The sequence below is a fragment of the Haliaeetus leucocephalus genome, unplaced genomic scaffold (genome assembly GCF_000737465.1).
Source record: "Haliaeetus leucocephalus isolate CR32 unplaced genomic scaffold, Haliaeetus_leucocephalus-4.0 Scaffold240, whole genome shotgun sequence".
Classification (NCBI taxonomy): Eukaryota; Metazoa; Chordata; class Aves; order Accipitriformes; family Accipitridae; genus Haliaeetus; species Haliaeetus leucocephalus.
This window is the reverse complement of record NW_010972676.1, coordinates 12,810,059-12,822,074: the sequence shown is the minus strand read 5'-3', so window position 1 is coordinate 12,822,074 and position 12,016 is coordinate 12,810,059. Positions and strand designations below refer to the sequence as shown.

Sequence of the window (12,016 nt, the reverse complement as noted above, 5' to 3'; positions counted from 1 at the left end):
CTGGGGAGGAGTTGGGGGGGGGGGGGGGGGCTATTTGTATGTGCAGGGGTCTGCCTCTGTGTTTTTAGCTCAGCCTCATTTAATGCTGCCTTCTATACTGCACCGGCAAGCAACAGTGGCTAAGTCTGAGCAAGGGGTGCAGGTACTCCTGATGCGGAGGGATCCCTGTAGGGGAACTGGGAGGAAGGTGGCCACAAAGGATGCAAATAGGGATCACGTGCGGAGGAAGGGAGGGTTGGAAAAATGGGCCTGGAGCAGCACTAGCTGGGACAATTACACTTTAAAGAAAACTTGTTATTTGTTTGGTTCAAGAGGAAAACAAAAGAAAACCTTACTCGAGTTTCTGAAACTCTTCAATAAGGCTGGATTTCTGGCCAGGAGACATCCTAGCAAAGACAGTCGCGTTCACCAGTATCTGCAAGAAAGAGCAGTGGGCTGCCTCGGGCAGGGATTTGTGCCTCCATCGCTCCACCAAGGCAGGATCACACCTCCCTGATGGGTGCCTGACACATTTGTAAAACCCTATAATCCCATCTCCCAAAGCCTACCATGGTTTTGCCACCCTTGGGGTTTGAGTTTCCTCTAACATCAGATTTATCCTGCTCTGTTTTCTGCCTTGCCTGTTCTGTAAGAGGTGCGGGGAAACCAGCGATCACCACATGCTCTGCAGCAGCCCTTAGAGCAGCAAGGCATTATAAGTGTTTCCCAAGTGCAGAACAGATGGTTGATGACAGCAGCAATAACATTGCTCAGCCTGAGGTTTCTCCTACCTGAAAATCTGGCCAGAAAGTATAAAATCTGAAAATCTGTCCCAGCACCAGGTATTTTATGGACTGGGTGACAGGAGTTGAAGATTTCTGATGCTAGATGTGGGGGTTTCATGTTCCTGATGCCCCTGCTGAGCAGAGGCCATTGCCAGCTATGGTAGTGGCACATGGGAATGGGGTTGATGTTTTTAATTAAACTGAAATTGAGAAGGTGACCATGGAGTAACTCCACTGCGCAGCTGCTCACAGCACCACAGCCACCCTTGTCATTTGAGGTCTTAGAAGATGCTGAAAGCAAGCTGTTCAGGTTAAACCTGAGGCACCGTGGGAGGCTGCCCAGAGCTGTCAAAATGTGAAGTGACAATGTTACAGCTACCAACAGAAAAACACCTTTCTCCAGTCGGAACATGGCTGCCACTTAATAAAAAAGGGAGGGCAAATAAGTGCTTTGCTTCCTCTGAACTTACTTTTGGCAGCAAGCTGTAGAAGTGCTTTATAATAACCTGATAGGACTTTCCATTCATTGCAAAATGGTAGTTGCAGGTTTCTCCTTCCAAGGTGATCTTTTCCTCAGTGTTAGCACATACCTCCTAGAAATAAGGCAGCATTTATTCTCAGACTGAGGTCATAACATGCCATTTCACTTCCACCTCATCAGCCTCCCACCAGGCAACCAGGTACACAGCCTTATGCAGCATCCTTTTGTAAAACTTCACTCCTGGCAGTACTTGATTTTCTAACTGAGTTTCCATGCGTAACTAATCCCTGTTAGCCACAGGCTGCTAGTTTAGACAGTGAAGTTTGGCCCAGCAAATAGTCACACAGACAAGTATGTATAATTGCATTAATTCTGCACACTTTAAGCATGACTGAAGTGGTCACTGCATCTGCAAAGCCCGACCAGTTATTCACATAGTTATTTCGTATGTTGTCCTGAGCAAAGAATTCAGTAGCACTGGATTAATTATTTCTCCCTAACAGGTGCATGGTCCATACCACACCTCCATATGCCCTGAGGTAGATACAAACTAGCCCCCAGGTTTCCTCTGTTCCTCAGACCTACTTCCAAATTCCCAGCAAGGAGCCAGTTATTAGACATTAAAAGCTTTGTTAATTGCCCTTGGCACTCAAAAGCAACCATCCCTGGCTGTGCTTACAGAGAGAACAGCTGTGTTTTCTTTGCGGTCTTCTGCCAATTGCCAGGCAATGGAAGCTGGAGCGGAGCCCTCCGGTTCGTTTGCTTCGATGAGGATGACTTTGCTGCCCGTGTGAATCATACCCGCATTCCTGGCCACCGTGACAGCTGTCTGCAAGTTGTCCCCTGAAAGGATAGAGGAGAGGCAGGCTCCTCACATCTGCCATAGCACAGTGGCAGCCCAGGTGGAGACCACGGACATGCAATGGAGGATGCCGGAGGAGTGAATCTCTCTCCTGTGTGCCCTGTGGCAGCTACACAGCCACAGAAGGAGCCTGGGGGATTTACCTGTGACCATGACATTCCTGATGTGGGCGGCAGCCAGCTCCCGCAACACAGGCTTCGTCTCCTGCTTCAGGCGGTTCTCCATCACCAGGAGGCCCAGGAACTCCAGCCCAGACTCTGCTTCCTCTCTTGGAGCAAGGACAGAAACATACGTGCTGTTTCCCATGGACAGCACAGAGAGCAAGACTCTCCCTGCGATTTTTGTTCAACAGGAAAGCCATACTCGCTGGGAAACACAACTGCTACAAGTTCAACACAAGCAGTGCTCAACAAGCATCAACATTTCTGCAGCTTCAGCCAAGCTGCTGATCTGCTATATTGCTGTCTCTAGGAAGGAATGCAGCAGAGATGCGTGCGCAGGAAGAGGGACAGAGATTTGCAGGAACTGGCTGTCTGAAACCCACAGATTATGGCATACAGAATTTCTGTTGCAGGCCCAATCCATTGCCATGTAGAAGCACAATAACCAGCTTTCATTACCCTTTGATAACACATCCTGAAATTCAGCTCAGTGAGCCTTGCAAGAGCAGTAGTAAAGCAGGCAATTAACAGTGTAATCAGCATCTGCTGAGAGGAAGGTGTTACGCAGTACAGCTTCCCAATAGGCTTCCTTCGGCAGGAGAGGAGGGGAAGGTTTGGGGCAGGTCGTAACAAGCAGATAGGAAAGCAACCCCACAGCGATACCAGCGGCTCGTCAGCACACCTTACCTGTTTAGGTTGCTCACATCTACATCCTTTCCTAGGTTTAGCACTTTATGGGCCAGGGCAATGACTCTGAAGCCTTGGCTTGTGTACGTCTTAAGCTCCTTTAAGAAATCAGCTGGGACTGTTCACAGGAAAAAATGTTTCATAGTTAGAATATTGCTGATTGCTTTTCTAGGGTTTAAATGCCTGTCCTTTAAACCACTTTATAGCCTTAGTTACAGCACTGTGGCCTCTCATAAAAGTCAGCTGTTTTGTACCAAGGCTGTGTAACTGGCTGTTCAAATAAGTGATCTATGCATCTGTTTTATACTTTTTAAATGCATATTAAGGTGCAGGTAGGCTTTACTGCATACATGCTGAGTGCCTGCAGAAATTGTTTTTATGTTTATGCCTTATGAGAGAATTCTCTGAAATTCTAAATTTTCAATTCTCTAATCATTCCCGTGACAAAGCAAAAAGTTCCTTTTAACTTTGCACTACTTTGTACTCACTATGTACTGCAATCACAGCTTTACAGTGCAGTACCTAATTATTCATTAAGCTGTAATCAATATAGAAACAATCAAGATAGGATAAGAGGAGCTATTTAGAAACCTGAGAAAGTGGAACATAATTTTGAAGATATTTTTCTTGCTGATATTGACTTGTTTGGAGGTCTGTGTCGTTAGATCTTAGGTGGTTCTAAACTAAACCTTTCTATTGTCCCTCAAAACTGTTTTCACCTGTTTTCAGGTCAGTGCCGTCTGAAATAACAAACCACAGAGCCACAGACTATTGGTACTGTGTTTGTTTGGCATCCTTTTGAAGTATTCAGTGAATGTGACCTGAGTTTCAAGTTTGCAGACAAATTTGAGTATAAGCCTATAATACTGTTCACATACAAAAAAGAAGCCTGTTTACTTGCAGAGAGAGGACAGAAGTCTTGGCTCAAGCATTAATGTCAATTATCCTTGATAACAGTAATTTGCATGTCCACAGCAAGTTTTCCATTGCTGAGATTTAAAGCCTTTGCAAGCTGGGTCAGTAACTCAATGCTGAATTTACAGGGCAATAAATTAGGAGGAAATTTAAGAACTTGTACAGCACAACACTTGCTGTGAGACATGCAATTACCGTGATCCTACGTCTGGCTCTGAGTATTTTGACTTATCAACATTATTTATACACTGTATCTTCAGCTGATGCAAGTCAGCTACGGGATGTACAGCAGCTGAACCTCAGGCTGTGCATCTCACTAGCTGTTATGCTGTGTGCATCTTTAACTTACAAACAAACAATGAAAACTTGTTTGTAGTATTAACTAAAGACATTTAACAAGCCCAAGCCTTGTTTGTGGGAAGAATCATACACATGCAGTTGCAGTGTGGCCAGTAGAAATCCTTGTAGGATTTCAGCTCCAGCATAAGCTCTGGTTTGGATTAAGTCCAAATAAACACTGTACAGTTGCCCTTTCCCAATTCTATACCAGTATCTTGTCTACAAAAGCTGGACACTATTTCTGGTGCTCCTTTCATGTACAGGTCGTACTGTTCCTCGCCGATCTTCTGTGAAACAACAGACATCCTCTGCAGCCCAGAAGAAAATGGGAATTGATGTAAGATTGCTATTCCTTCCACAGGAGCCTGGAAGAGGTCAGGAAAGTCAGATATTATCAGAGCCATTGATTACGCAAAGCAAATCCATTCTGAACTTTAGCTCATTTGAGTCTTTCTTGCTAAGGTGATTTATTATTAATAGGAGACTGTTTCACTTTTGCTGCCTTCTGGCTGTGGGACCAGATCACTGATTACAAGTTTAGGAGCCACGGTCTCAACAACTCTGTCTTCTCAGCATACTTCCCAGGAACCTCAGTGTTTTTCTCTATATTTAACTTGTTTTGCAGGCTTTGCCCCAGCCTTTCTCTTAATAAACACATATTAATGTAATATTCCTGGATCTACAGTCCTGGGAACTGAAATTTGATGAGTTACAGTGACATTACCATGGGAACAGAGCAATCCTAGAAACAAGACTGATTTCCTTGTTGCCACAGCACTGTCTTCCTGGTATGGCTAACAGAAATCACACTCCTTCCACTGGGAAGAAGCTAGCTGGGTCGACATTTGGACTGGAAACATAACAATTTTCAACTGTCAAAATACATAGCTTCCCAAGGGGCCTTTTAAGAGGAAGAGTGAAACAAACAACATTGTGCTTTAGGGTGAGGCTGATAAATCTGCTAGTGGGGTTGCACGACCATTACCAGCAGGCCTCATGGACCCACATCTGTGCTTCTCGATGTAATGCCTTGTCCTTACTCACATTGCCTCCTCCTGCAGATGAATTCATGCTTTACACTTTTATTCCATTTACATGGTTTCTCTGCATTAGTCTTCACTTACACTGATCGTGCAGTTTCATTTTGCCAGCAGCTTTACAGGGTGAGGACTCAGAGAAGTCTGTACCTTTTATTAGTGCAAGTAGGAGAGTTGGAAATGAGGGGCTTTTAGGCCTATGAAGTGCTTTAGATGCCACTTCAGGAGCAGCATCTCCACTTTAATCAGAATTTGCTTTTCTGGTCCTACGCTTCCAGGGGGTCTGTTTTGGGGGAAGATGCAACACAGTACCAAGAGTGGTTGGAAGGCATTTTACCAGTGCTAGCCCAGATAAATGAATAGTGTGTGTGATAGGAGTTTGCACTTGCTGCAGGTTGAAAATACAGAATATTCATTCTCAGAAAGAACCGAACTTACATCGCTGGCCTTCGGCCCCGGTCTAACGATGCAGGTGTCAAGGGCACCAGCCCCATCCTGAGCTGTGCTGGAGTCTTCTACCTCCTGCACAAGGAAAAATGTTATTTCTGATACTTTTGGGGGCAGGGGACTTCATACCTGTCTGTTAAAGCAGGGGCAGCAGCACACGGGAGCATGTTTCCCCCTTGCTGTTGGCATCCAGTTGCAGAAGTATTTTGTTATGATCTAATAGGTCTTCCTATCTATCATCAGTGACAGCCTCCCTGCAGCCTTGTCCTTAGCAGAAGCCTACATGGCCCTGTGTCTTTTGACTTGATGAAAGTAAAAACCTGTGTCAAATTTTGTGGTTTCTCTAAACTCACGTTCCACATAAATTTAATTCCATATCAACGATGAAGCGAAAGAGAAATAATTATCCTTACCTAGCTAGTTTTATCTTCCAGTCTCCTGCTTTTAAAAGACTCTCACCAATGTTCTGTGCAGAATCAGGGTGGCAATTTTCAGTGTAGGGTGCTTTTAGCCCTCCAGCTCTGTAACTTTATGTGCTGCCAAGGCTCGTTCACCCTCATAGTCCCCTTCTGCTGTCATGTGGCTCTGCTGCTGCCTGCTCTTCCACAGGAGCGAGCACCATCCTGATGCCTTCCTGCAGCGCTGCTGAAAGAGCTGCCATCTGTTTTACTTACTGATTAATCTCTCTTGAGCAAAAGGATGAAGGAGAAAAGACGACAAGGCAGTTAACTGCAGAGACCCAGAACCCCTCCAGGCTAGGACGTGGCAGGGAGAAGAGCAGCCCCTTTCCTTCTCGTGCCTCCTCCCATCCTGCTCCCACCCAAGCATCTCTCCATCCCTGCAGATGAGCCCCGAGGCTCAATGTCTCATGTCCTCCCCAGGTCTCTGAGACTTGCTGTTCACTCAGCTGGAGGTTCCAGCCTTGGTTTCTCCATAGGGATGTCCCTTTGCTAATCAGAGATAACAGCCTTTAGCGTAAGGGCATAAAAACCTGCCTGTGCGTTTCCTTAGCTGACCTGTGGTCTGTGCACCACATGGCCAACGGCATGGTCTGACCCCCTGCTTCCAGCAAGCAGCAACCAGGCTCCCCCTCTGCTTCCTTACGCTCCAGTGTTTCCAAATCAAATTAAGAGAGCAAATGCAGGCAGCCCCGAGGAAAATGATCGCTGGACTATCAAAAAGCAGCCACAGTGCTGCAAATCTATCACGATGGTAGTAGAAATAACAGAGCAAATTCCAGCTGTTATGACCAGGACTGCAAAGTAGTTCCCCCTACAGGCATGTATTTGAGCTTGACTTGTGAGTAAATCCCCATGGGCTGGGTTGGGGGTGTCCATGCTTTGGATGTGTGCAGAGGGTGCGAGTCACGTTACCCAGTGTGTGCCGTCGAACATTTTCAAGTCCAGTGGATCTCCTTGAATCTTCTTATCCAACACAACCAGTGAATGACAGCTCGCCATGGCTCCGCACACAGGTCCCCAGGGCAGAGGAGTGCTGGATGGGAACTTATGGATTTTCTGAAACCTGATTAAAAGCAGCAGGTTAGTGGGACCGCTTACAAGAGGGATGCAGAGGCACAAGTCTTCAGCTGGTACATCCAGGTGCTGCTCTGCTCCACGGAGTAGAGCTGAGCCCAATAACAGCAAGCAACACGCTGTCCTACCCATGCTTCTGATCACAGGTCAGATGCGTTCAGGAGGCCAAAAAGTACCCAGTAATTCATTGGCACAAGTTCAACTTGACACAAAGTAACTGAGACGGTAAAACGCTCAGAGGGGCTGGCACAGGAGTCCTGCTTGAAAATTGCTGTTTGGTATTAGACAAAGAGGACACTATTGGAGAGGAAACAGCTTGCATCAGGGATCTCAAAGAAGTTTGGCAAAGTGCCCTGGGAGATTTGTGAAACTGCAGTATGGGAAGGGGGTGCCTCTGCTCAGGCTGGTGCTGTGCACTCACCGGGGTGGACGAGCACCAGCAGCCCAAATTCTACAACCCCAGGAGCGACGTGGGAGAGCCACAAGGAACCCGACCTTCACTTCCAGCTGTAAATTTTACATCTGCATACCCACAGACACCAGATGCTTGTCCCTCACACCTTCATTTTGAAAATGGGTACCTTGGTTGACTCCTATTTAGTTACACTGAGGCACGCTGTCAAAGATTCATGCCCTGATTTTTTTCTGTGGAAAGCCTTGAGGTTTATTCCATTCTTTGGCCCTGCAGTACAGACCAAACATGTGCGAAGCTGAGCTGGGTGAAAGCTCTATAATTTCATCATGGAAGTTATTTCTCAGAGTCCTCTCTTCTTACACACACATTTTTTCCCTCTAAGAAACCGGCTGGCCAGCAAGCTGTGTTTGCCAGACCAGAACACAGCCCATTACCAGCCATTTAGGCTGGCATATTAAGGAGAAATTTAAATGGATTTTATTTACCTTTGATCACAACTACCATCCCCTGTTACTAACACACACATAGTGAAATGCATCTGGAAGTGAGCAGCATGAGAGCTCGCAGCTCTATTAAAAGGAACAATGAATCTGGGACCTGTTGTCCCTCTGGGCCATCCAAGTCTGCTCTGTTTCCAGCAAATTATACCTTGTCCTCAGCCTGGTCATAATTGGCTTATTAATTAATTAATACTTGAGAGACACCAAGAAACTGCTAAACACCACACAGAACCAACAAACATTTATATCTTATTAAACGAACAATAGGGTATTTTGCAAGTTGAATGAAATTCCTTTACTGTCATTGCCTCACAGTATTCAGCTTAGCTGACAGCTAGTCTTATAACATGTTCAAAAATATGAACATTTAAGAAAGACTAATTATGCAAATAGGCTAATGAGATCAATGCAGACAGCAATAGCTCCTCCTTGCGTTTTGGCAAGCCACCAGCACTGGTTCCCAGCTGGGTGCAGACTGGACATGTCTGCAAAGACAGCATTATGTTTTAATACCTTGCAGAGGGTTTTTTTATTAAGTGAATTTATTCTGATATACGGATCCGGTTTTGTTCTGCTGCTCATGTGAGCAGACACTACTTGCAAGGCTACCTCAAAGGAAATCATTCTGTTATTACCATGAACTGTCTGCTTTCAACAGGCTCCAAGCCTGTTCAACGCGCACCTATTCTGTGTGGCCTGCCTGGTGCACTGAAGGGGGGCCAAGAAGAGACCATCCTACGTGCCTGCAGTTTGCTCCCACTGGAAGAGTATTTTATTGGTTGACACTTATTAATCTTTTCTCATTAATTTGGATCAGATAGTAATTTTCTTTCTGTCCTTTGAGGAAGTATTGGGAATGTGATTTTTCTCCTCTCACAATGAATTCATCCTTTCATTCATTATGGCATGATTATCTCTGTGGTGTTGAAGTATCTGATATATTAACAACTACTAATGAAACCTGGGAGTTGATATGAGGTGTGTGATTTGTCCTGGCCACTGCAAAACATTAATATTTTGAGTTTGGTATAACATGCACTGCAGAGCTGAAGTCTGTTATTGTATTACAGTAATGTGAATTAAATAGTATAATTCTGGATATAGTCAAGTTTAATGTTTACATAATGTTTTTTTTTCTTGAGTATTTCAATGGTCTCTGGGCTTGGAATTGAGATGGAGCCTGCCATGGGTTTGAGGCAATCCCTAAGGACACCTGAGCTTTGCAGGTCTGATCTCTGGTCTCACAGATATTTTTTCATGGCATTTACAGAAAGTAGGTAAGATTCGACAGGCACCAAACTCAGCAACACTCAATTTCAACAGAAGGAGCATTATCCTAACATTTAAATGATGAAAGGTTTATTGACTGGATTAAGAATATTTATTGAACTGTGCTAAGAATGACATAATTGAAAAGCTCTGTGCATATTCTCCAAATCCCCCCAGGGTAATTAAAAGCACTCGTGCTGCTGCTGACTTCTGTTTGCCTTGAATTAGCAGCAACCTTTACAGCTATGCCTGCCACAGCAGCACCCAGATGCCCTCCTTGGAGGGAAGGAGCTAAGCAGGGACACCCTTTGCACTCTGCCTCCCCAAATGCACCCAAACATCTCTTGCTGCATGCTATTTACTGTCTCTGTATCCCGTGCAACTGCCTCCCTCTTAACTAGAACATTTGGGCAGTACATTGACACTGGAGATTAGTTCTTGCTAAAAGAAATCCTTCCTTACCGGCTTCCCTCAGAAGGGATGACACCCCACAGGTCCAGTCCGTCTTCTGTCAGCGTGCCCGTCTAGATTTAAATAAATATCTAGTTACCCTGCTACTGCCCACCCCTTCCTCCTGCACACCCCCAGAGGTCCTTCCCCAGCTCCCAGGCAGGGTAAGGAAAGCCTCCTGCCCACAGCGTGACCCTGCTGCATGGGCACCTGTAAAGGATCTTTCCCTGGGGTTAGACCAGGGTAGATGGGGTGGAAAAAAAAATATCCCATGTTCCTAGCAGCCCCCACCATCTTTCAGTGCCCCAGGAAGCGCCTTACTTTGTCAAAGCAAACAAGGTTGATCTGCCCGCAGATATTAATCCTCTGTGGGCTGATGCAGAAAATCTTCTTTTTCTTCAGCCTCCTTTGGGCATAAACAGTGCCTGTTGTCAAGGCAGCAGGGATAGCGGGAGGCACAGCCACGGTGAGGAGGAGGAGGGCCATAGCCACCACATCTGCCACCGGCTTCTGCGAACAGCGAGAGCAACAGGGGCGATGGGATGGGAACAGCCTCCCTGCCCTGCTACCGTCACTCTCGGGGGGTCCGACCCTCCTGCCCAGGAGCAACGCACCCCAAGCTCTGCCCCTGGGGATGACAGATTTATTCTGCTTTGTTCTGTCCATCTCCTCCTCAGCCTCCACCACCCCCATTTCTGGCATCTGAAAACTGTATTACAGAAGTGAACAATATTCCAAGGATCTTGAGTGACCGAGGGTGTAGAGCTGGCACCTGCAGCACAGAGGCATCCCTCGTACTTACCTTGTGGGACACGAACACACACACGGTGTAGATGAGCCCAAACATGCCAATGACGGAGAGGCCTACAATGAACTTGAAGGCATCTCTGTAGAGTTTGAAGTTCACCGGCTTGGGGTAGAGGATGGATCTCACCAGGTCACCTTTAGCTGTATTGAACCCTGCGTGAAGACATGTGCCATACACTGCGTACATGACATAGCAGTGTTGTACCGCGTCAGTGCTGCCCGAAAACCCGTAACATCGCACAAGCATTAGCCATCAGGTGGCAACAGGCAATTCTTGGGGACAGCAGACCTGTGCTGGACTTGAACTGCAAAGGGAAACCAGCTCTCCTACCAGCCTCTGGGGCTGCCACTTCCCCTCTGCTGGTTAACAAACAATAAAAGAAATACCAGTTTGCAGCACGACGGCTCTCGCTGGCCCTCTACCCGTCGGCTTCACCTGTATGACTTCTGTCCCACAAAAGAGGACGTGTCTCCTATAGTCTTCCATGCTGTGGGTTTTCCAGGGCATCGGACTCTCCACGAGGGGCAAGGGGGTTTTAGTAACTGGAATGCTTTCACCTAAGAACAACAGTGTGCAGCTTCACTTAAAGGGGATTTAAAAGTCTATGGGATTCTGCTTATTAGAAAGTGGCAGCACCCTTTAGGTGCTCAAGCTTGCCTGACTAATTAGCTTGCTTATGTACTTACACATGTGGACTTACGGTGACAGCCATTATAGTTTTAGTTTCAAAGTACATCAGGTGGTTTCTCTGAGCATTTTGTATCAAGGAATGTGGGTCAAATTTTGCCCCTGAGCCAAGTTCATGCCATGTAGTGGCTTGATGTTTAGGTGTAACACTGACCCTCGCGCTCATGCATTGCCTGCTTGAACAGAACTGCTGCAAAATCAGAAGATGAGAAGCTGGCAGCTCATGGCTTAGACAGGTGTACTCTTTGCTGGGTAAAAAACTGGCTGGATGGACGAGCCCAGAGGGTTGTGGTGAATGGAGATAAATCCAGTTGGTGGCCAGTCACAAGTGGTGTTCCCCAGGGCTCAGTTTTGGGGCCAGTTCTCTTTAATATCTTTATCAATGATCTGGACGAGGGGATAGAGTGCACCCTCAGTAAGTTTGTGGATGACACCAAGTTGGGAGGGAGGGTTGATCTGCTCAAGGGTAGGGAGGCTCTACAGAGGGATCGGGACAGGCTGGATCAATGGGCCGAGGCCAGTTGTATGAGGTTCAACAAGGCCAAGTGCTGGGTCCTGCACTTGGGTCACAACAACCCCATGCAACGCTACAAGCTTGGGGAAGAGTGGCTGGAAAGCTGCCCAGCAGAAAAAGACCTGGGGGTGCTGGTCGACAGCCG

The 12,016-nt window shown here is 46.5% G+C and overlaps 1 protein-coding gene across 1 annotated transcript in view; it reads right to left on the bottom strand.

Annotated features, from left to right (window-relative positions):
• The window catches only part of ATP13A5 (ATPase type 13A5), a 32,439-nt gene that overhangs the window by 5,552 nt on the left and 14,871 nt on the right, over positions 1–12,016 (bottom strand). Inside the window, exons 9-20 of the mRNA XM_010568445.1 lie at positions 11,057–11,227; positions 10,665–10,822; positions 10,184–10,372; positions 9,875–9,936; positions 7,067–7,217; positions 5,685–5,768; positions 4,418–4,574; positions 2,956–3,073; positions 2,251–2,375; positions 1,925–2,088; positions 1,235–1,357; positions 336–415 (exon numbers count right to left, since the gene is read on the bottom strand). Coding sequence (XP_010566747.1) covers positions 336–415; positions 1,235–1,357; positions 1,925–2,088; positions 2,251–2,375; positions 2,956–3,073; positions 4,418–4,574; positions 5,685–5,768; positions 7,067–7,217; positions 9,875–9,936; positions 10,184–10,372; positions 10,665–10,822; positions 11,057–11,227 — 1,582 coding nt within the window. The remainder of the gene's footprint in view (positions 1–335; positions 416–1,234; positions 1,358–1,924; positions 2,089–2,250; positions 2,376–2,955; positions 3,074–4,417; positions 4,575–5,684; positions 5,769–7,066; positions 7,218–9,874; positions 9,937–10,183; positions 10,373–10,664; positions 10,823–11,056; positions 11,228–12,016) is intronic.